The sequence below is a fragment of the Microcaecilia unicolor genome, chromosome 5 (genome assembly GCF_901765095.1).
Source record: "Microcaecilia unicolor chromosome 5, aMicUni1.1, whole genome shotgun sequence".
Taxonomy (NCBI): domain Eukaryota; kingdom Metazoa; phylum Chordata; class Amphibia; order Gymnophiona; family Siphonopidae; genus Microcaecilia; species Microcaecilia unicolor.
Genome location: NC_044035.1, coordinates 146,103,207 through 146,126,545, shown reverse-complemented (window position 1 = coordinate 146,126,545; position 23,339 = coordinate 146,103,207). Strand labels below are relative to the sequence as shown.

Below are 23,339 nucleotides of genomic sequence, written 5' to 3'. Positions count from 1 at the left end.
CCCTTACCCCAGTTCTCCTGCTCCCCATCGTCCCTGGTGTAAATCCTTGTTTCTATATTAGGCGCAGATCCCCCTTATTCTATAACAGCATGCAAAAACTGTAAGAATGCCCCTGATCCGCCCATGACCCTCCCATGGTCGTGCCCCCATTTTGGAGTCACACATAAAATTATCATGCAGATTCCCATGACTAAAAATGCACATGTAAATTTCAATTAATGCCCATTAGTTCTGATAATTGATTATTAGCACCCAATTCAGTGCTAATTGGTTTGTTGTTCAATTAAATTGTGCCTGCACTCAAATTTGCATGCACAGTTTTAAGCGCCATTTATTAAATTTCAGCGTAATTGTTTTTATTTCCCCCTTCCATCCAGCATTGCTCCTCTTTCTCTTTCCCCCTTTCCATACAGCATCTCTCTTTTTCTCTCTACCCCTTCCATTAAGCATCTCCCCTCTTTCTTTCTTCTTCCTTTCTCTCTCCTTATTCCATCCAGCATCTCCCCTCTTTCTCTCCCCATCTTTCCATTCAGTGTCTCCCCTCTTTCTCTCCAGCATCTCCCCTGTCTCCTCATTCTTCCATCCAGCATCTTCTTTCTTTCTGTCCCTCATCCATCCAGCATCTGTTCTTTTTCTCTCCCCCTTCCCGCTCCCCCTTCCATCCAGCATGTCCCCTCTTTCTCTCTCCATGTTCTCGCTCCCCTTCCATCAAGCATCTTCCTTCTCTCTTCCCTTCTCTTACCCCCTTCCCCTCTTTCTCTCTCCCATCTCTCTTCCCCCTTCCATCCAGCGTCTCCTTCCTCTCTCTATCTCCCGGTGTCTTCTCTTCCCTCCCACATCCACCCTCGGCATCTTCTGTTGCCCCCTGCCCCTGACACCCCAGCTACTGCCACTTCCTAGGACCAGAAGCAACAGAACAGCATAAAGCAGTCATGGGCTACAATCTCTATACATGTGACTGCTGGCTATGCCCCAGAACAGAAATCTGACATCAGAGGGGCAGAACTGGTAGTCGTGACCATGAGTCTGCCCCATGACTGCTTTGGGTTGCTTTGCCACTACTGCTGCTGCTCTAGAGAAGCAGCAGCAGCAGTGGGGGTGATAGCAGGAGGGAGCTGGGGAAGGGCATGGTCTGATACCAGGTGCCTCTGATTATGGGTAGTGTTTCTGCTTGAGGTGCAAAAGGGGTGACAAAACAATGGTTTGGGATATCATTTTCCACCCCAAAGTGATGCCTATGGTGCTGCTAAGTGATTGAAATAATTTAATTTAAAATATTCAAAGTGTCACTGATAATGTAACAGCTGTTACAGACTACTTAGAAATCCTTTGATAGGCACACTCAAAGGCTTTACATATTACGTATGCGACAGATTTGCATGCCTGTCACTTCAATTATATGCAGATCTCTCTCATGCATATTCATTAGGGATATCCTGAAAACTTGACTGACTAGTGGTCCCCTAGGATTGGTTTGAGAATCACAGCTCTAATACAGCCTGTGGGTGTCAACATCTTAAATTCATCCCTGACTAAAAGCCATATGAAATGAGACTTAAAATATAAAGGTGCCCTTTTGCTAAGCTGTATTCAGCAGCTAATGTGGGTTTTACTACATGGTAGGCATTACCACAGACCTGCATTAATGCAGCCAATTAGGAAAAAAAAGCCTGCCATAGCAGCTTAACATGGGCGCAAGGGCGGGGCGGTGGGGGCGGTCCGCCCCGGGTGTCAACGGGTGGGGGGGTGCTCTGTCCACCCCCCCCCCGGCGCAGCGTCTCTTACTCCCCCCGACAGTCCCCACCTGCCTACCAGCTGAGCTCCGGCCGGCACCTCCAATCTGCAGCGCTGCTGACTTTAAATGAAGAAAACCATCTCGTCGTTGGCCCTTCACTACTGAGTCCCGCCCTCTGATATAACTTCCTATTTCCTTGAGTGCGGGACTCAGTGAGTGAAGGGCCAACGACGAGACGGTTTTCTTCATTTAAATTCAGCAGCGCTGCAGATTGGAGGTGCCGGCCAGAGCTCAGCTGGTAGGCAGGTGGGGACTGTCGGGGGGAGTGAGAGGCGCTGTGCCGGGGGGGGGTTAGGGTCTACACTAGGGGGGGTGCCGACGCCAGGAGGGTGCTGTTCCACGTTGGGGGGGGGGGCGCTGTGTTGCACTGCACCCGGGGGGGGGGTGCGCGCAGCGGCGATCCGCCCCGGGTGTCAGCCAAGCAGGGAATGCCACTGCATGGGCAGACAGAGGAATGTACATTCAGGTATAGTAGGTATTTTTTTTGTCCCTGAAGAGCTCTCAATTAAAAAAAAATCACAGTTAAAGTGGGGTTCAAATCTGGGTCCCCTGATTTTCAGCCCACTGTCCAAACAATTAGGCTACCCCTCTGCTTTGTATAGAGATCTATGTGGTTATTTTATAAGATGGATGTTCCTATGCTGCCACAAAGTTCTCTTGTTCCTCCCCCCCATTCATAATTTGAATGTTTCAGTTTGTAAAACTGATATTCGCAATGGGTGTCTCCAGCACATGGACATTCATTTCTCATGTATGTAGACAGATCCTGTTCTAAACTCCATGAGGAATGGACGTTCATATGTGACATAAAGACTTGGATGTCCAGATTCCGAGTTGGATGCCTTTTTTAAAAATTCTGCTTCATACTATTAACCCCATTTATTACTAATTAGGTCTCATTGAATAAAATGGGACCTGTGCTAACTTAGCACAAGTTAGTGGTAAAATAACACATCTTAATGGTAGCCCTTATTGATAACTTACCCCCTAACTATAGTAGGACTAACAGGTAATCTTGCTTCCTATTTCCCTGTATATGAAAATAATCCAACAAAGGAAGTAAGACCAGCTTCTTTCCACAGCCTGATTGAAATCCTGATTAGTAGTGGCCAAAGACCACCTACCTTCCAAATAATCACTTAAGAGGGAAGTTCTCAACATGGGCTACTGTTAAGATGGGTTATTTTACCATTAACTCATGCTATTTTAGCACACTACCCAATGTACTAGAAATTAGGTCTCATGGCATAAGAAGGAACAACAGTAAAATAACCTGTCTTAACAGTAACCCATTCTGATAACTTCTTCCCTTAGGGCTACCATTAAGATGTTTTATTGTACCACTAACTCATGCTGTTTTGGCACATGTCCCATTTTATGCGATGAGACCTAGTTTCTAATAAACCAAGTTAATAGTAAAGAACACATCTTAACAGTAGCCTACATTGATAACTCCCCCCCCCCTCGCCCAAGTTGATAAAAGATTCATAGAAGGATGGTAGGTAGCATGATTCTTTTTCTTATATGTTGGCTGTTTTTGCAAAACATTTCATAGCTTTTAGTGTCTCGGTTTCTAAAAAGCATTTTAAATGTTTTAAAATGTGCCTTCTATATATTACTAAATTCCAGCTTATTCTGTTGAAAATAAGATATCAAACCTTGGAGATGGAACTAATTCCCCATTTATTAAATTGTTCCTAGAGTCCGAAGACTGCCTATAAAGCAGTTCACTTGAACATCATACATGCTGGGTGAGGAGCATAGCCACCGAGAGGCCGCAGTCCAACCCGCCATCCGTCATCGACCATCTGCCACCGGGCCGGGCCCCCTCCATTGAAATCACAGCGCCTCTCCCCTCTGTGTAAAAGCGCTGCAGGCAGCAGGGCAGCAGGGCAGCAGATCGCCTCCCTTTGGGCCTCCTTCCCTCCCTGTGTCCCGCCCTTGTCTGACATAACTTCCGTGAGGGCGGGACACAAGGAGGGAAGGAGGGCCGAAGGGAAGCGATCTGCTGCCCTGCTGCCTGCAGCGCTTTCACATGGAGGTGAGAGGCACTGTGATTTCAATGCAGGGGACCAGGCCCGGTGGCGGACGGAGGGGGGCAGGTGGAGGGGGAACGGCGGCGACCTTGGGAGGGGGGAGCAGCGGGGGCAGCCTTGCCCCAGGCCTAGCCCAGGCCCAGTCTCTTGGCAGCCCTGGTGAGGAGGCACTGCTGTTTTACAGTGAATAGTTAATAAATAGAAAAGAAAAGAAAATAGAAAAAGTTTGTATCTCTATTGGGCTAACCTAATACAGTTTTGAACCAGCTTTTAACTGTCTTCCTCCGGTCAGAAATATATGAAAGATGACAATATCAGAATATATAAGCGAAATATAAAAGCATTCCAATGACTGTGTCATGGGGGATTGGGGTGGGGGTAATCAGAAAGTAACACAGCAGTATAAATGTATAGTTTATAATGTTATTGGAAACCCAGATCTCTAAGATTTCTTTTGCTGATGTCAAAATATTTCATCATGTTAACCTCAAATGTCTTATGTCCCTGGATTGTCTTAAAATGTTCTCTTAGTGTTCAGGTCATAATTCATCGATGCAGTGCTCTGGTCTTGCAAAGTGCTGTCCCACAGATGTGTCACCTTGGTTAGCTTTGTGGTGGGTAAGTTGATTCTTTAAAGTGAGAAATGCCTGTGTGAGTTGATTCTTTAAGAAATGCTGGCAAGGTAATGTTGTACCTAAGGGGCATTTTTTTCATTGATAATATGTTTTAGGAAAATTGGAGAAGGTAAATCAGTTTTCATATTAGGCTCCCTACAAGTTGGGCAACTGAACTGGAAAGTGGTATGTGGAAGTGAATCTGTTAATCCTGAATGAGATAAACTTCCTGTTTTCCCCAGCACCTAAAGCAATATTCACCTATAAATGTGAATGCATTTTACCATGAGACCTTGTATTATTGCTAAGAAATGGAACACCTCATATCCCTAGCAGTCTGATATAAAACTTCTTACTGTACAGTATTCTTTCAAGCAAGTACCGCAATGTGTTTTAAAGGAAAGAAAGTCACAATGTACTAAAAAAATAAATGGGTCAATGTTCAGCCAGTGGTTGTCAGCTAAAATAGACCCCCCTGATTCTGTAAAGGTTGCCAAAAATTGTGCGTGCAAATTTAGGCGCATTCCCGACATGCACGCACAATTTAATTGAATAAGATGCCAATTAGTGCCAATAATTGGCTTTTTAACAAGCAATTATTGGCACTAATTAGATTTAATTGGGACCAAAGCACATAAAGTTAGGCATGGGATCAGTGCCTAAAATTTACACGTGTTCCAAAAAAAAGGCATGGAAATGGGAAGGTCATGGGCGTTTAGGAGCAAAACAGAGGCGTGTCTTCGAGTTACACATGTAATTAGAGAATTATGGTGCTCTGGGTGTAAATTTAGGCACAGGCATGTACACTATGTTTTCAATGGTGCAAATCACCATCCCTAAATTTACTCGTGACTTTCCGCTTAAGTGTGTATTCTATAAACCACACTGAACTTTAGGCATGACTTACAGAATACCACTTAAGCGTTTTTTTTTTTGTGACAATCTTTTAGGCACCATTTATAGCATTTACCCCTGAATATCCAGGTCTTTGGTGGTACCCAGAAGCTTTACGGGTATGGCCAATATTCAGTGCCATACCCTCATAGCTAACTAGGCAAAGTTAGGACTGTTATTTAAGTGATCCTACTTGCCCAGTTAGCTATGTTGGCAAAGGTGCTAAATATCACCAGTGCCCAAATAACTCCCAGGTCTGCCCATACTCTGTCCCGAATCACCCTGGCACTAAATAGGGAGTGCTGTGATGGTCAGAGGAGATATTCAGCAACACTGTTTGGGCAATTATTACTACTACTACTACTACTACTACTAGTACTACTACTATTTAGCATTTCTATAGTGCTACAAGGCGTACGCAGCGCTGCACAAACATAGAAAAAAGACAGTCCCTGCTCAAAGAGCTTACAATCTAATAGACAAAAAATAAAGTAAGCAAATCAAATCAATTAATGTGTACAGGAAGGAGGAGAGGAGGGTAGGTGGAGGCGACTGGTTACAAGTGATTACGAGTCAAAAGCAATGATAAAGAGGTGGGTTTTCAGTCTAGATTTAAAGGTGGCCAAGGATGGGGCAAGACATAAGGGCTCAGGAAGTTTATTCCAGGCGTAGGGTGCAGCGAGACAGAAGGCGCGAAGTCTGGAGTTGGCAGTAGTGGAGAAGGGAACAGATAAGAAGGATTTATCCATGGAGCGGAGTGCACGGGAAGGGGTGTAGGGAAGGACGAGTGTGGAGAGATACTGGGGAGCAGCAGAGTGAGTACATTTATAGGTTAGTAGAAGAAGTTTGAACAGGATGCAAAAACAGATAGGGAGCCAGTGAAGCGACTTGAGGAGAGGGGTAGTATAAATAAAGCGACCCTGGCGGAAGACAAGACGGGCAGCAGAGTTTTGAACCGATTGGAGAGGGGAGAGGTGACTAAGTGGGAGGCCAGCAAGAAGCAGATTGCAGTAGTCTAAACGAGAGGTGACAAGGGTGTGGATGAGGGTTTTGGTAGAGTGCTCGGAAAGAAAGGGGCGGATATTACGGATGTTGTAAAGAAAGAAATGACTGGTCTTGGCGATCTGCTGGATATGAGCAGAGAAGGAGAGAGAAGAGTCAAAGATGACCCCAAGGTTTCGAGCTGAGGAGACAGGGAGAATGAGAGAGCCATCAACAGAAATAGAATACGGGGGGAGTGGGGAGGTGGGTTTGGGGGGAAAAATGAGAAGCTCAGTTTTGGTCATGTTTAATTTCAGGTGGCGTTGAGACATCCAGACAGCAATGTCAGACAAGCATGCTGAAACTTTGGTTTGGATGTAAGGTGAGATATCAGGGGTAGATTTGGGAGTCATCAGCATAGAGATGGTGGGAAAAGCCATGGGATGAGATTAATGAACCAAGGGAAGAAGTGTAGATAGAAAAGAGGAGGGGACCAAGAACAGAACCCTGAGGTACGCCGACAGGCAGAGGGATAGAAGTAGAAGAGGATCCACCAGAGTGAACACTAAAGGTGCGAAGGGAGAGGTAGGAAGAGAACCAGGAAAGGATAGAGCCCTGGAATCCAAGTGAGGACAGGGTATTGAGAAGTATGCTGTGATCGACAGTGTCAAAAGCAGCGGAAAGATCAAGAAGAATGAGGATGGAATATTGACCTCTGGATTTAGCCAGTAATAGGTCATTGGAGACTTTAGTAAGCGCAGTTTTGGTTGAGTGGAGAGGGCGAAAACCAGATTGTAGTGGGTCAAGAATAGCATGTGAGGAGAGAAAATCAAGGCAGCGGTGGTGAACAACACACTCAAGTAATTTGGAGAGAAAAGGGAGGAGGGAGATGGGTTGGTAATTAGAGGGACAAGTAGGGTTGAGTGAAGGCTTCTTAAGGAGAGGTGTGACCACAGCATGTTTAAAGGCAGTAGGGACAGTTGCAGTGGAAAGTGAGAGGTTGAGAATGTGACAGATAAAAGGAATAAGAGCAGGTGAGATGGCATTAAGAAGGTGGGTGGGAATGGGATCAGAGGAACAGGTGGTACATTTTGAGGAAGAAAGGAGAAGTGTAGTTTCCTCTATAGTAACTTCAGGAAAGGAGGAAAGGAGGAAAAGGAATAAGGGGAAGGAGAGAGAGGGGAACAGACTAGTGGAGGGAGAGGTGGCGAGGTAGAGAATTCAAGGTTTATCTTTTGAATCTTGTCATGAAAGAATTCAGCAAGGGTCTGAAGAGATAATGAAGGGGGAGTTGGGGGAGGGGGCACCTTGAGGAGAGAGTTCAATGTGGTGAAGAGAAGTCGAGGGTTAGAGCCAAGAGAGTTAGTCAATTGGATATAATAATCCTGTTTGGCACGTAAAAGAGCAGATTGGAAGGAGGTCAGCATGAACTTAAAATGTAAGAAATCAGCAAGGGCCCGAGATTTCCGCCAGAGGCATTCGGCGGAGCGGGTACAGGAACGTAGGTAGCGGATATTAGAAGTCAGCCAAGGTTGGGGTTTTGTACACCTTATAGGGTGTTACCATTGAATATTACTTCCCTCTGCCTTCAGCACAATTTAACCAGGGAGGGGACTTTCCTGTCTTGGTTAAATCATTTTCAATATCGGACCCAATATAGTGAAGGAAGAATCCATTTCCAAATCTGTCACTGGGAAGTCAGGTGTGTAGCCAGGTTTTGACTTCAGGGGGAACAGATTTTTGTAAAATAGGTGCTGTTTTTTTTCTAACCGTAACATTTCTAAAATCTGCATAAGTGTCTTTTTTGTTCAAAATATTTTTCTATTCTATTCTGCATCTTGTATACTGCTGTATTCCCCTCCTTTTTGTTTTTTCCTTCTCTCTTCTTTCCTGTTTTGCAATGGAGTTCTATACCTATTTCTTTTGTACCATGTCTGTCGTTGTTAGTTACTCCCCCCCTTCTCTTTTTTAGATTGTAAGCCACCCAGATAGTTTTTCTGTTGGGCAGGGTAGAAAATCCTCATTAAACTTGAAACTTGAAAATCCATTTGGGGTGTGGCTTCTTCCTTTGCTCCCCTCTCCCCTAGCTACACCTCCGTGTGCAGTATTGTCTTCCTTCTGTGTACTCACCTGTTGAAGGATTTGTAGCGGCTCAGTTCAATTCTGGGATCATAATTCAGTAAATCTATGCCGAGGTTAGCTGGCTGATGGGTACTGATGCCCATTGCTTTTTCCCAAGGAGAGATGTACGTCTTAAAAACGGTGATTTGTTTCCCTCCTGCACCTGTTTTTTGATCTTGCCCACCTAAAAACAACAGCAAGGAAAAATGTGAGCCAGAGAGAAGAGATGAACTAACAACATGTAGGTGTTATTTACTTCAGGTAATAGTATGATTTTATAACAGCTCAGATAAGGAGTAACATCGGGAAAATATTTCTTCACTAAGTGGTCCTTTTACTAAGCTTTGAGGAAAAGGGCCCTGCAGTAGTGGCGGGGGCCATTTTTCCTACACTCCAGGGCCCTTTTTACCAAAGCGGGTAAAAAGCCCCCCCCCCCCACACAAAATGGGCACGCGGTAAGATAACCCTTTACCGTGAGGACATGCGGCAGGAAGCACTTACTGTCAACCATTGAGGTGATGGTAAAGGCTCCTGTGGTAACCCGGCATTAACCAGTCAGCATGTGGTGATGCCTGAGATCTGCCATTTCCCGGAAAACCAGAAATGGCACGGGCTCCATCCGGAACTACCGCTGGTGGCCACATTGGGCCAGCGGTAGTTCCATTTTAGCGTGCAGTAAGCTCGCGTTGGAGTTACTGCCACTTTGTAAAAGACCCCCTAAAAGAATGGTGGATGCATGGAACTGCTTCCTAGTAGAGGTGAAAATAAAAACATGAGGTAAACACAAAGGACTCTTGGGTATGAAGGGAAGAGTAATGACCAATTGGAATCTGAAGTGCCATAACAGGAATTAAGGGGCCCTTTTACCAAGCGGCAGTAAGCCCAATGTGGGCTTACCGCTTGCTCTTTCGGGACTACCGCTGGCCCAACGCGGCCACCAGCGGTAGTCCTGCCCCAAGAGAGTGCCATTTCCAGGGGAAAAAGAAAACCCCTGGAAATGGCTTGCATGGTGATAACCCAGCGGTAATTGGGCATCACCGTGCGCTGCCCAGTTACCACAGGGTTTACATTGGAGCCCTTATCGCCACCTCAGTGGGTGGCAGTAAGAGCTCACTGTCGCATGGCCATGCGGTAAGATATCTCTTACTGCATGGTCAAGTGTGCCTGGGATCTTTTTACCTGCTGCGGTAAAAAGGGCCCTGGAACTTGGGAAAAATGGCCCCTGCTGCCAGCGCAGGGCCCTTTTTCTTGCAGCTTGGTAAAAGGACCCCTAAATCAGGCAGAGAGAGGGCCCTTAGATCTTTATCTACTGTCACATTCTCTGCTTCTGTAGTGGAATATCTCTTATGTAGTGTTATTCTTCAAGCTACTCAGCTAGTTTATGTGAACAACTGTCCTGCATTTGGAAACAGCAAGATCCTGGTTTTTCAACTGGGTTTAAATATTTTCCTTGAAACTGCCAGTTATAAACAACTAAAAGGTGTTACCACATTTAAAGTGTTGAAAACTATGATATTTTGCAAGTAAGAATAATGGCTGCTACACCTGCTTTGGATTGAAGATGAGTATTGTTACTTGCTCCTGTTGGCCCAATGAGCAGCTGAATCAAAATTTTTTTTAATTTATCAATTTCAAAATTACAATAAGGAAAATTATAGTACACTGAGGAAAAAGTACTTAACAAAGAAAGACAATATTCAAAATGAATTAGCTACTGTTCTTAGTCCACAATAAAGAGGAGAGGAACCAAAAATGGTAGATATGGAACAAGGAAAGAAATATTTAAAGAAACTAAAGAGGTTGTCTGCTGATGGGTGCAATATCATTTTCAACAAAGCTCAGGGGAGCTTCTTTATCAAACAGGCATATTTGAGGTTAAGGCTCTTCAACTGGGAAAAGAGATGGCTGAAGGGACTCTCCAATTATGTACTGCTTAGGACAAACTTGAAAACCCTACTCTTTAAGGGGTATGTTTACTAAGGTACGTTAGCATTTCTAACGCGCCTTTAAAGTTAAGGTGCATTAAACATTAACGTGCCTATACATTTCTATGGGCGTGTTAGAGTTTAACACACGTAAACCATTTACGTGCGTTAAAAATGCTAACGTGCCTATAGCACATAGGCGTAAGAGATTCTTGGATTTATTTTAATGTTTACTGTATATTCATACAAGAGTTACGATGAAAATCAGTATAAGATTGCAATCTTGTTTATGTATTTTGATATACTTGTAATTTTCCCCAAGGGTCTGCTTTGGTTTTCCTTCCTGTAAATCACTCAGAACCATTTGGTAAAGAGCAGCATATAAGCTTGCTGTAATGTAATGGATATAATAGAGATCTGCAAAATCTTGAGTGGAGAAGAACGTGTAAAAGTGAATTGATTTTTTACTCTTTCAAAAAGTACAAAGACACGGGGACATTCAATGAAGTTACATGATAATACTTTAAAATCAAATAGGAGGAACATTTTTTTACTCAATGAATAGTTTAGCTCTGGAACTCGCTGCTGGAGAATGTGGTAACACAGTTAGCACATCTGGGGCTTAAACAAATTTGGACAAGTTCCTGGAGGAAAAGTCCATAGTCTGCTATTGAGATAGATGTGGAGGAAGCCACTGCTTGCCCCAGGATTGGTAGCATGGAATCTTGCTACTTCTTGAGTTTCTGCCAGGTACTTGTGACCTGGATTGGTCACTATTGGCAGCAGGATACTGGGCTAGATGGACCATCAGTCAGACCCAGTATGGCTATTCTTATGTTCTTAATGTTCTTATACTGTTAGCTATATGGAGGCCCCACAATCTGCACTCTAATGGAATATATCTTGTTAGAGGTATTCATAAGCCCAATGTGCAGTGGGCAAGCACAAATAATATTAAGATAAGCAAGGCTTAAGTCAAAATTTAATTTTGAAAATAAAAAAGTTCACCTGTGTTCGTTTCTCTTCAGACAGTCCTTTGTAAGTGTGCCTTCGTTCTCCTGCTCATTAAGAGAGCTGTCATTAAGGAATCAGGAGAACGAAGGCACACTTACAAAGGACTGTCTGAAGAGAAATGAACACAGGTGCAGCTCCCGAAGAAGCCTCGAGTGAAACGGAAGCGCTCTGTTGAGGTCACCGCGATAGCAGTAACGTTTCCAGATAAGTGCCTTTCTTCGTTAAATAACAGCAAGAGAAACGCATTAAAAAAAACAAAAATCTTGATAAATATTCATAAAATGTATAAAATTCACAAAAAAAGCTAAACTAGCACAGGAGGTATTTTAGACCTATGAGGAGGTTCGCCCAGCTACTGTGGTACATTATAAACTCCATAGCCTGAGCTTCTGAGGTCTTTTCCTCCTTCACCACACAAAAATAGGGGTAATTATAGTACCCGGAGTAAAACCACACTAGCTCACAAACAAATATAGATTGTTTTCTAAGACTGCAAGGTATTGCATTAGTTTTCTGTGTAGCTCATTGTGCATAGAGGAATACTTGCCTGTTCCTCCTGTGCTCCCACTTCCCCCAGTCTGTGCACCTCCACCACCTGGACCACCAGCTTGGCCTGCTCCACCTGCCAATCCTCCAGCAAAGCTTCCACTCCCAGGCTTGGAACCAGGTGCAGAAGGATGCTGATGTTGGCCATATCCATATGATCCCATCGAGCCAGAAGCAAACTGACCACGCCCATAAGGAAGCCCATAACCAACTCCTCCTCCAAACTGTCCTCCAACAGATGGGATGAACTTCTGAAAGTGATCCTGGTGGAGAAGAAGAAAGACGGTAAAAAATGAATCAAGATAATTTTCTCACATGTAACAGTTAAATGATATGTTAGGAAAAGGATGCTCCAGTAGATAAGTCATTGCTGTTGTGCACACTACTACTGATACATTTGCAAAGTTTTTTTTTTCCTGTTGAAATAGGACAGTGTGTTTTGCATACTACATGCACTATTAAATCCTTACAGGTCCCGGTACTAGAACAGCAGGTGATGCTATTCATACAGATTAAAGAGAATTTTTAGAACTATGTAAAAGCAGAAGTATCTACCTTGCATTTTATTTTGCCTCACAATGTTATAAATTATTTCTTTCCAAAACACATCAGCTCACGTTCCAACCCCATTTTGGGACATGTTTATCCTGTTCCAAAACATCTGGTGTTCACCGTCCAAATGTTTTTCTATTGAATTTGATTCTTATGAAAGATGCCAGATGGACAGGGCAGTGTAAATATCTGCACATCACCCTGCCAATGTTTCTCAATTCTATTCCGGAGGAAACGTCTCAAAAGATAAAAGCATAATTCACTCTTGTTGATTCTATATTTAACCTCTGGTGTGAGACTACCAATGAGAAAGCCATTTTGGTAGCAATTTAATGGCTGCATCAGAGAAATGGACACCTGTCCAGTAGGAACTAGAATAAGGGTCTATATTCAAAGCGATTTAACTGGCCAGAAACAGCTCCTGACTGGTTAAATCACTTGTTCGGGGCTAATCATTCATTTTCTGTGGCACTTAACCGGTTAGTGTCAAACTCTAAACCAGCTATTTTGGGGGTGTTCCAGGGCAGAGTCAGCATTTGGGCAGTTAAGTGCCAATATTCAACACTTATCCAGCCAAGGCCATCGCATAAACAGGACTGTATAAAAGTCATCTCTATGTGGTGCTCCATAGCCGTTAAGTGCTGAGTATTGCACGTAACCATCTATGCTTTAGCTGGCTTTGGAAACCCAGAAATTCAATGCTGAAGCCCGGACATGGCCTGGCATTGAATTTCTGGGCATAACACCGGTGGCGCTCAGCAAAACGCTGAGTACCACTAACTAAATATCAAGCCCTAAGACAATAAACTCATTTCATATCAACTATGAGGTAACTTTTAGATCATAATAATTTCCAGTTACCACCAACCATAACACATTAGAGTAGGTCATTTAGGGACCCTTTTATAAAGGTGCGGTATGCTTTATGTGTGTGCAGCAAGCGCCAAAATGAGACTACCACCAGGCTAGCGTGCCCCCTGGTGGTAATTTCATATTTGGCATGCGCCCATACTGCCAGGACAAATATTTTCCTCTCTCATGTGGCATTTCCAGCGTTAATCGGCAGTTGGCACATGCCGACTGTTTACCACATGTGCGAGCCCTTACCGCTAGATCAATGGGTGGCATTAAGGGCTCAGGCAGTAAATAGGCACACGCTGGTTTCAATTTTATTGCAGGTCCTTTTCCTGGCCCATTGAAAAAAAACCTTTTTCCCAGATGTGGTAAAAACTGGCCCGGCATGTGCCAAAAACATGCAAACCACACTACCACAGGCCACTTTTTGCCGTGGCTTAGTAAAAGGACCTCTTACATATGACAGCACTCACCAAGCAATTCCATCCTCTTGGGTCCATCCTTGCCTTGTTTAAGAGAGGGAAACAAGGGAATAATTTTTTTTGTTGTTGTTACATTTGTACCCCGCGCTTTCCCACTCATGGCAGGCTCAATGCGGCTTTTGAGATAGAATATTATAATAAGAGATGTGAGGGTCCCCTACTGCTGTAAGTGATATTTTGAAGGGCTAGGAGAGAAAATTTGCCTTTTTTTTGTGGATGACATGAAGATCTGCAACAGAGTGGACATCCCACAGGGAGTAAGCAAAAGTGAGATGTGATCTACAAAGTTCTGGTCAATTGCTTGGCAGTTAACCTTTAATACAAAGAAGTGCAGAGTGATGCATTTGGAGTGCAAAAGGAACTGTATTTGCTAGGAAAGGAGCAGAGGGGAGAGTTTGATGAAAATAGACTAGAAGAGAAACCTTGAGGTATCAGTGTCTGAGGATCTCAAGGCTGCGAAACAATGCAACATGGCGGTGGCTAAAGCCAAAAGGATGCTAGGTCGCATATCGAGAGACATAAGCAGAATAGAGGAGGCCATATTGCTCCTATAAAGTATGTTAGTGTGGCTTGACTTGGAGCACTGCATTGTTTTTCAGGCTTGCTAAGGACATAGAGACTGGAATCAGAACAGAGGATAGTGATCAAAATTGCAAGAGGCAGGGCCACCGAGAGACTGAGCTGGGCCCTGGGCAAAGCCGAGCCTGGTGCAAGGCCACCCCTAGCCCCCAGCCCCCTCCTCAAGGATCGCCGCTGCCCCACCTCCGCCTCCGCCTGCCCCCCAATCGCTACTGCTGTCATGTCCCTTTCCTGTTCCCAGGCCGCCGGCGCTGCAGTCCCCAGTCTCCACCTATCGCCTGGCTACGTCAGGAGTTGGGGCTCACAGAAACAGATCAGCGAAGGTGCTGGAGACCGGTGCTGAAGAAGACTTTGGCTGGCGGGGGTTGGGGAACCCCGCCAGCAAAGGTACGTGGCGGCGGTGGGGGAGGGTTGGCGGTGGGAGGGGGGGTCAAAAGTGGCGGGGGGTCGGCGGCGGCAGGCAGAGGTCGAAAGTGGCAGGGGGTTTGGTGTCTGGGGGAGGTGGGCTAAACTGTGCCCCCTCACCTCGGGCTCTGGACCCCCCTCCCGCCCAGGTCTGGCTATGCCCCTGCAGTCTACAGGCCTCACCTGTATGGATTGGATGGCCAGACAAAGCTCCTCAACTGACTCCTGCAACTCAGACAAGTATTGGTTCAGGTCTCCTAGATGCTTTCCTCATGCAGCTAGCACCATAGCAGTTTGGTAGGAGCCACAATGGCCATGACCAGACCTTGATGTGAAGAGGATACAAGAATAGCAAGTGGGTGAGGTCTACAGGTTAGTTCTTCATGGATCAGGGACACTCCATATCCGTGGAAAATTAGGCAGCATCTTCTACCTGTAGTGGTCATCTTCCTTTCAGGTTGAGTCTTCCAGTGCTGGCAGCCACCAGGACTCAGCTGCCGAAAGTCCTAAGCCTGGTTTACAGTGCCAGATACCAGGGTAGCCCAGAAGGAAGGCAGAGAGCACAAGAACTCACCAAGAAGACATTTCATAGATGCAAAGCTGGAACTCAGCAGGGTACAAGGTTCAGGGGGCTTCTACGGACAAGAATCAAATGCAGAGAGGGAGCCAAAACATACAAAAGCTGCAGACCAAGCTCTGGCAAGGAAATCAACTAGTGTTTATATAGATATCTAGACAGAAACAAGATAGCCTCCAGTAGGAGACACCAACAATGGGGTGAATAGTAATGACCAGCCTCCATGATGAAACACGCTGACTTCTACTGGTAGTAGGCCAGAAGTTCTCACCAGCAAAGCTTTCCCTGAATCTACTGATGTTCTTGCAGGCTGGCGGTGAAATCTCACATCACACCCTTGGAGTTGTCTCCCAATCTAAATTTTGAAAAGATGGAGGAGGTTCCTTGCAATGATGTGAAGCTTCTAGTAATTTTTTTTAAGCTGGAGAGATCTTTTTCTTGCATTAACTCCATCAGTTGATGTTACCATATATGAGGATTTATAATCTGCTGTCCACAGAGAACGCCTGTTACAAATAAGTAACTTGATTGTTCAAATAGGAAAACCCTTACTTTACCCTTATGCTTACCCATTACAAACAGTGCAGAAAAATGAAAATAAGCTGACTAGGGAGAGACAAACTTTCATGGCAGTGCACTCGCAACTATTTTGGACTCTCTTCCCCCCCCCCCCCCCCCCCCCCCATATGCATGTTTTTCTGTGAGTGAGGAGGGGGTGGGTGTGTGAATGCGGGGCGAGGAATAGTGGCTAGGTGTAGAGGCTACATACTTTCCATATCCCCTTGCACTTTCCCTTTTCCCCCGTAATTTCTCTCTTCTCCCTCCCTGCTGCTCTTTCTCTTCCCCCATGCCCTCCCTCTCTCCTTCCTACCTTCCCTCTCCTTGTCCAGGCATGCAGCACTCCATGGTCAGGATCTGAGGGCTGCTGGGGCAATTGAGTTAATCTGTAGCTCACAGCATGTTGGTCAGGGCTAAAAAAAATGTGGTCTTCCACCTTTACCATTTTGTTATTTCTTCAGGTGGCAAGGCCTCCCTTTCCTGTCACTACACTACATATTTGCAGCTGAAAGTAGTAATAGTATAATCTTTATATTAGACTTGCATATCACATATGCAGAGCAGATAACACACTAAAAAGGACTAATGTACCCAGTCTTTTCTTTCCTTCTTTATGCAAGATATCATTCAGCAAGTAAGTTAGAATAAGGCCCATAGCATACCCAGCAGGGGCTTTTGGCACTTTGCTAAAGATGGTTTAGAAATGTTGTTCCAAATCTGAAGAACTTGATGGAGTCTTAAAGGAGTTTTCAGGAGCTGAAATGTTGGAAATACCAGCAGAACACAGAAACATGGACAATAAATGCAGAGGACTTTGAAGTTATGACTGTCTTTATTTCACTGAAAAGTGATAGCAGATCAGCTTCTCATCTTCCTCCATACTCCAACTCTGGCAGTATTATCTTGTGCCAGTTTTGCACCTGTTGCATTCATTCATCTACAGACACCAAGGAAATGATGTTTTAAAAACTTTTATACTAAGTCATGTTAGCCTTTTTAACGTGACTACAATTAGCGTGCGTGCTAACCGTGTAAGTGCCTATAGGTATATTGTAAGTGCATACACGGTTAACGCGCGTACATAGTTAATGTGTTAAAATCGCTAACGCACCTATAACGTAGCTTACTAAACAGGGCCCCCAAGTGCAATAAGTACAAACAAAATAAGGAAAACATAAGTACATAAGTAATGCCACACTGGGAAAAGACCAAAGGTCCATCGAGCCCAGCATCCTGTCCACGACAGCAGCCAATCTAGGCCAAGGGCACCTAGCAAGCTTCCCAAACGTACAAACATTCTATACATGTTATTCCTGGAATTGTGGATTTTTCCCAAGTCCATTTAGTAATGGTTTATGGACTTGTCCTTTAGGAAACCATCTAACCCCTTTTTAAACTCTGCTAAGCTAACCGCCTTCACCACGTTCTCCGGCAATGAATTCCAGAGTTTAATTATGCGTTGGGTGAAGAAACATTTTCTCCGATTTGTTTTAAATTTACTACACTGTAGTTTCATCGCATGCCCCCTAGTCCTAGTATTTGTGGAAAGCGTGAACAGACGCTTCACATCCATCTGTTCCACTCCACTCATTATTTTATATACCTCTATCATGTCTCCCCTCAGCCGTCTCTTCTCCAAGCTGAAAAGCCCTAGCCTCCTTAGTCTTTCTTCATAGGGAAGTCGTCCCATCCACACTATCATTTTAGTTGCCCTTCGCTGCACCTTTTCCAATTGTACTATATGTTTCTTGAGATGCGGCGACCAGAATTGAACACAATACTCAAGGTGCGGTCGCACCATGGAGCGATACAATGACATTATAACATCCTCACACTTGTTTTCCATACCTTTCCTAATAATACCCAACTTTCTATTCGCTTTCCTAGCCGCAGCTGCACACTGAGCAGAAGGTTTCAGTGTATTATCGACAACGACACCCAGATCCCTTTCTTGGTCTGTAACTCCTAACGTGGAACCTTGCATGACGTAGCTATAATTCGGGTTCTTTTTTCCCACATGCATCACCTTGCACTTGTTCACATTAAACGTCATCTGCCATTTAGCCGCCCAGTCTCCCAGTCTCATAAGGTCCTTCTGTAATTTTTCACAATCCTGTCGCGAGTTAATGACTTTGAATAACTTTGTGTCTTCAGCAAATTTAATTACCTTGCTAGTTACTCCCATCTCTAAATCATTTATAAATATGTTAAAAAGCAGCGGTCTTAGCACAGACCCCTGAGGAACCCCACTAACTACCCTTCTCCATTGTGAATACTGCCCTTTTAACACCACTCTCTGTTTCCTATCCTTCAACCAGTTTTTAATCCACAATAGGACATTTCCTCCTATCCCATGACCCTCCAATTCCTCTGTAACCTTTCATGAGGTACCTTGTCAAATGCCTTTTGAAAATCCAGATACACAATATCAACCAGCTCCCCTTTGTCCACTAGAGAAGAAGAGAGATAGTAAATAAAATAAATACACTCTTAGGAAATCAGACTAAAACATGTCTCAGTTAGCTTGGAGATCTTATACTAATAACCGACTCATAATGACACTATTTATTCTCCCTATCCAATATTAGTCTTTCCAATTGCTCTGGCTCAAAGAAAACACATTCTACATCTGAAAGAGTAATTAAACATTTTGAGGGAAATTTCAAGAAAAAAAGTAGCACCTAATGCTATAATTCTAGGTTTAAGTAGAAGAAATTGTTTCTGTCTTAATTGAGTATCCCTAGATACATCAGGAAAAACATGGATCTTCCCTCCACAAAACAGGAAATTTTTCTTTTGAAAGTAATTCTTCAAAACTGTAGCCTTGTCCATTTCTGAAGAAAAAGCCACCAAAAGTGTAGTTCTGGAGGCCATGTTAGCTTGAGAAGTGTCGAAAAAAGTAGTCCAAATTTTCCATCTCATTAACCATCTGTGACAGAACCTTACTTGGCAGGTAATAACACTTAGAAAAAAATCATTGCATCAACATTAGCCAAAAGTAACAGTAAAATTAAGAAATCTCAAATTAGTAGCCCTAAATTGATTTTCCTTTCTTTCCAACTGTCTATGCAAGTACAAGCTATCCACTTGCTGCACTACATTCACCTGAGATTCTTACTTCTTACAAACAGAATCAACTGACTGAATCTTAGTGTCCAACTCATCCACTTTATAGATCACTTGCTGAGAAAATTCACAGAGCTTTTGTACTAGACCACTTAATATTGTCTATGTATATTTAGCCACTTTCCAAATGTCCAATAAAGTGATTTGAGAGGTTCCAGGCTCTTCAGCTGGAACTTCTATAAAAAAAACTCCACTGCTTTCAAAGGTTGAGATTGAGGGAATCATGGCAACGACTGTTGCAAAGATAAGTCTCTACCTTCAGGGGAAAAACTAGCTTGGGACAAACCCCCAATAGGAGAAGGTAGGGAGGAAATGGGAGGAAGGGAGGAATATCTCTCCCCTGAACTCATAGAGACACCAGACTTATTCCCTTTGGCCAGGGAGGAAGAAGGAGCGTTTCTATTTAGCACAATCAAATGTTTCTCAATGAGACCAGGAGTAGAAGGAGTGTTTGCATCCAAATGTTTAGTTTTAGTCTTCTGTGTCCCCATAATATACTAAGGATAAGAAAACTGTACCTCAGGTACTGAGGAAGATAGGAGCAGCAGCCAGGAGAAAAGGGCAAGGTACCTAGGCCCACCACAGCTCCACTAGGGCTCCAAAGGGGCTCACAAGAGGCTTACTGTGCCCCTTTGGCCACGCCCTGTAGCTGCACTGCAGGAAGCAGCTGATTTAAATCTCTAGTGCCGGTACCACAAGGATGTCGTCAGCGGGACCGAAGATGACCTGGGAAACTCTCTGGTGCAGTTCCAGTAACCCAGTCGCAGCACACACTTCTCTCCTCCTCTCAGAAAATGATTTTAAAATCCATTTACATGCAAAAGGGTGGTTTTGTATTGAAATACCTTGTTATAAAATTTTCCGGACTATATGCAGATAAAGAATGCATGCAATACCATTTGTACATGGTGAACAGAGGTATTCTCAGATGCAGAGTCTGGACTTGTTTGCATACCTTTAGATTGCCAAAGGTATGTGCATACATTGTTGAAAAAAATATTGTTTACACAAAATAGCAAGTATAAATATGAGCATTGTTTCAGTGGGGTAATTTTCAAGAAGAAAAATGTGGATTCTTTCTCTTGGAAAATCGAAAGGTATGTATGTTCAAACCCTGCTCCAACCACACCCCCAGAAACTGTAGATAAAAGTATGCATGAAATTGCATTATAGGGGTTGAGGGAGTGAGTGGTATATGTCTGGGTTTTCATAAGATCACTCCCTCACTGATGCTGAGAGTGAGACATCTTAGGGTAGGTGGACCTAACCTGATTGGGTGGGGCTCAGGCAGGGAGGAGCAGAACAGAGCAGGGATGCCCTGAGGGAAGGAAATCTCCCAGGGTGTTTCTGTTGGTTACAGTATCTGGGGAGAGCCCAGGGAAGAGAAACAACCCTCAGCAGACATTGATACCCTGTATTTGTGAGAAGAAAAGACTTCAGTGAGATAGGACAAGTTTCCTTAGAACCTTATGAGAATGAATGTCAAGTAAACCCGTGAAGCTGTGTCAGAGACAGACTACAAAAATCTTGAAGTTAAGAAGTGGCTGTGGCCTCCTTTTACTAAGCTGTGGTAGAAAGTGGCCTTAGCATGCCCTTACATAGGTCTTTCCCGCGCATTAAGGCCTTTTTTACTGCAGCAGTAAAATTGCTGATTTTCTATTTTTTTTTTAATTAACAGCCACACACTAATTTTGCCATTAGCACACTATCATTAAAAAATATCACTGTGTTAGCACTTCCCAACATCTATTTTGTAGGCAGTAAGGGCTCACACAGTAATCCTGCAATAGTACATGGTAATGCAGACTAACTAGCATGCACTAATGCTTACCACATCTTAGTGAAAGGAGCCCTATGTATGGAACCTGTGGAAACCATGTCCGGGACAGACTAAAGGGACCCCAAAGCAAGGGGGAAAATAGCATACACTGAATTGTGGAGTCTATCATAGACAGGGCTCAAAGTGATTGTTTGGTTAGAGCACCATTCTGTAGAGAGAACAGGTTTGGAATATCCTTACTTTGAATGTTAATAAAGCTATTGTTTTGCTTACAACCCTTGTGTATGGTTATATTTCTGAGAGTTCCAACCCTGGCCATGGAGCCTCGCTGCCACATATGGTTCTGGTTGTGGGATTTGAGCTTCTCTGTTTAAAAGAGGCCGAATTTACTAACCTCTAGGGCTTGGAGCCTTAATATAGTGGGGTAGGGGTTCTGTACAAGCTGAAGGGACTAGCCCTGCCTTAGCTAGAAAAATAAAAAGTGTATTAAGTGCTGAACAGGCAGGATTTTTTTCTGTGGTGTTTGAAGATTGTAGTGCTATAAGAGCAACAAAGAAAGTCTGGCCTGCAGTGCTCAGGTAAATTCAGCAGAGCAGTGGAGTAGCCAAGGGTGGGCTTGGTGGCCCAGGCCCATCCACTTTGGGTTCAGGCCCACCCAGTAGCAACACATCTATAATGTGGCTGGCAGGGATTCCCAAGCCCCACCAGCCAAAAACTCCCAACTGCCCCTCCTGCATACCTTTTAAATAGCAGATCTTTGCCTGCAGCAAGCAGCGACTGATACATACTGTTCGCACCGGCCCCATAGACTTTCCTCTGATATATTCCCGCCTATGCGAAAACAGGAAGTTGCATCAGAGAAAAGGCTGTGGGGCCAGCATGAGCAGTTTGTATTAGTTGCTGCTCACTGTTGGTGAAAATCTGCTATTTAAAAGGTATTCAGGGAAGGGCGGATGTTTGAGAGACCATATGGATGCAGGCAAGAGAGGGAGAGACCAAATCATTTGTGGAACAAGGCGAAGTTCTGCCCACCCATCTTGGGCCCAGGCCCACCCAAATTTGGGTGTCTGGCTACACCCATGCAGCAGAGTGTGTGTTTTGGCTGCAGTGCCAGTTCCACGTAGCCAGAGGGACTGGCAGGTTTAAAGAATAAAGCAATTAGCAAGTCTGGAGCGGAGGGTTGCAATCAGAGCCAGAGTGTCCTTGCAAAGGTCTGAGAGACAGGATTGGTTGACCCACCGAGGTCTTTACCTAATGGAAATGGACAGTGACTTGGATAAGGGAGGCCCAGCATATAAAAGGATCAGTCAAAGGAAGAAGTTTAAAGCCCAGAATCAAGGGCAGAGGATACAGAAAGTGTCAAGTCTGGGACACCTCAAGGAAAAATGGGATTGTCTAAGAGGGTCCTGGAGGCTTACATTCTTTATGGTAAACAACCAAAGCAGATACGTGGATGCTAAAACAATATTTATTAAAAATAGGTGGTAATAAAATTAGAAAGCCCGACACAGGCCGTGTTTCACCCAACTGGGCTGCATCAGGGGCTAACAGATATCTGTCTGATCATATAAATCCTGAAGAATAAAAAACCTATTCTTTGAAAGATATTTTGTGTGGATTGATGTCGAGTCTTGGCATTGGAGTGTTTTTCCATGTTGAAGCATTTTTTGGTTTAATCAGCTACACATTGCATCTCATATTTATGAATTCAACAAATAGGTTTTTTATTCTTCAGGATTTATATGATCAGAAAGATATCTGTTATCCCTTGATGCAGCCCAGTTGGGTGAAACACGGCCTGTGTCGGGCTTTCTAATTTTATTACCACCTATTTTTAATAAATATTGTTTTATCATCCACGTATCTGCTTAGGTTGTTTTCCATATTGGAGTTTGCAGATCGGTTACCCTGTTGTTTTCTTGGGCTTACATTCTTCATCCTACTTCCAGTTGTGGATATTTTGGAAGATCAGGGGATTCCAGAATCAAGCCTGGTTACTCACAAGGACCTGGTTACAGTAAGCGTAAGAGACCCAAGAGAAAGGAGTGTCAGCATGCAACCAAGAGGCTAAAGTGACAAAGTGGAGGATTAATATCCTTATGCCACAGGGAGGTGCTGTATGCCAGAGATGATGACCCTTCCCAGATGGGGGAACACCAGCAATCACTGGAAGAGAGGGCTAGGGCTATAGGCTCAAAGGAACTATAGTAAAGCGCCAAGTGATTGTTTGGTTAGAGTATTTAGCCTGTAGAGAGAACAGACTTGGAAAATCCTTACTTTGAATGCTAATAAAGTTATTGTTTTACTTACAACCCTTGCATGTGGTTGTATTCTTGAGAGTTCCAACCCTGGTCACAGAGCCACGCTGCTACAGGGGGTAATTCTTTAAAGTGGGTGCCAATATTTAAGCATCAAATACCCACGGAAATGATCTAAATACCTGCATATACGTGCAAACGTGTGCACATATTTGCATAAATGACAATATTCCATCTATGC

At 44.0% G+C, this 23,339-nt stretch overlaps 1 protein-coding gene across 1 annotated transcript in view; it reads right to left on the bottom strand.

Moving 5' to 3' along the window:
* The window catches only part of MYOZ1 (myozenin 1), an 86,239-nt gene that overhangs the window by 6,530 nt on the left and 56,370 nt on the right, over positions 1–23,339 (bottom strand). Inside the window, exons 4-5 of the mRNA XM_030203401.1 lie at positions 11,928–12,189; positions 8,451–8,625 (exon numbers count right to left, since the gene is read on the bottom strand). Of these exons, the coding sequence (XP_030059261.1) occupies positions 8,451–8,625; positions 11,928–12,189 (437 nt within the window). The remainder of the gene's footprint in view (positions 1–8,450; positions 8,626–11,927; positions 12,190–23,339) is intronic.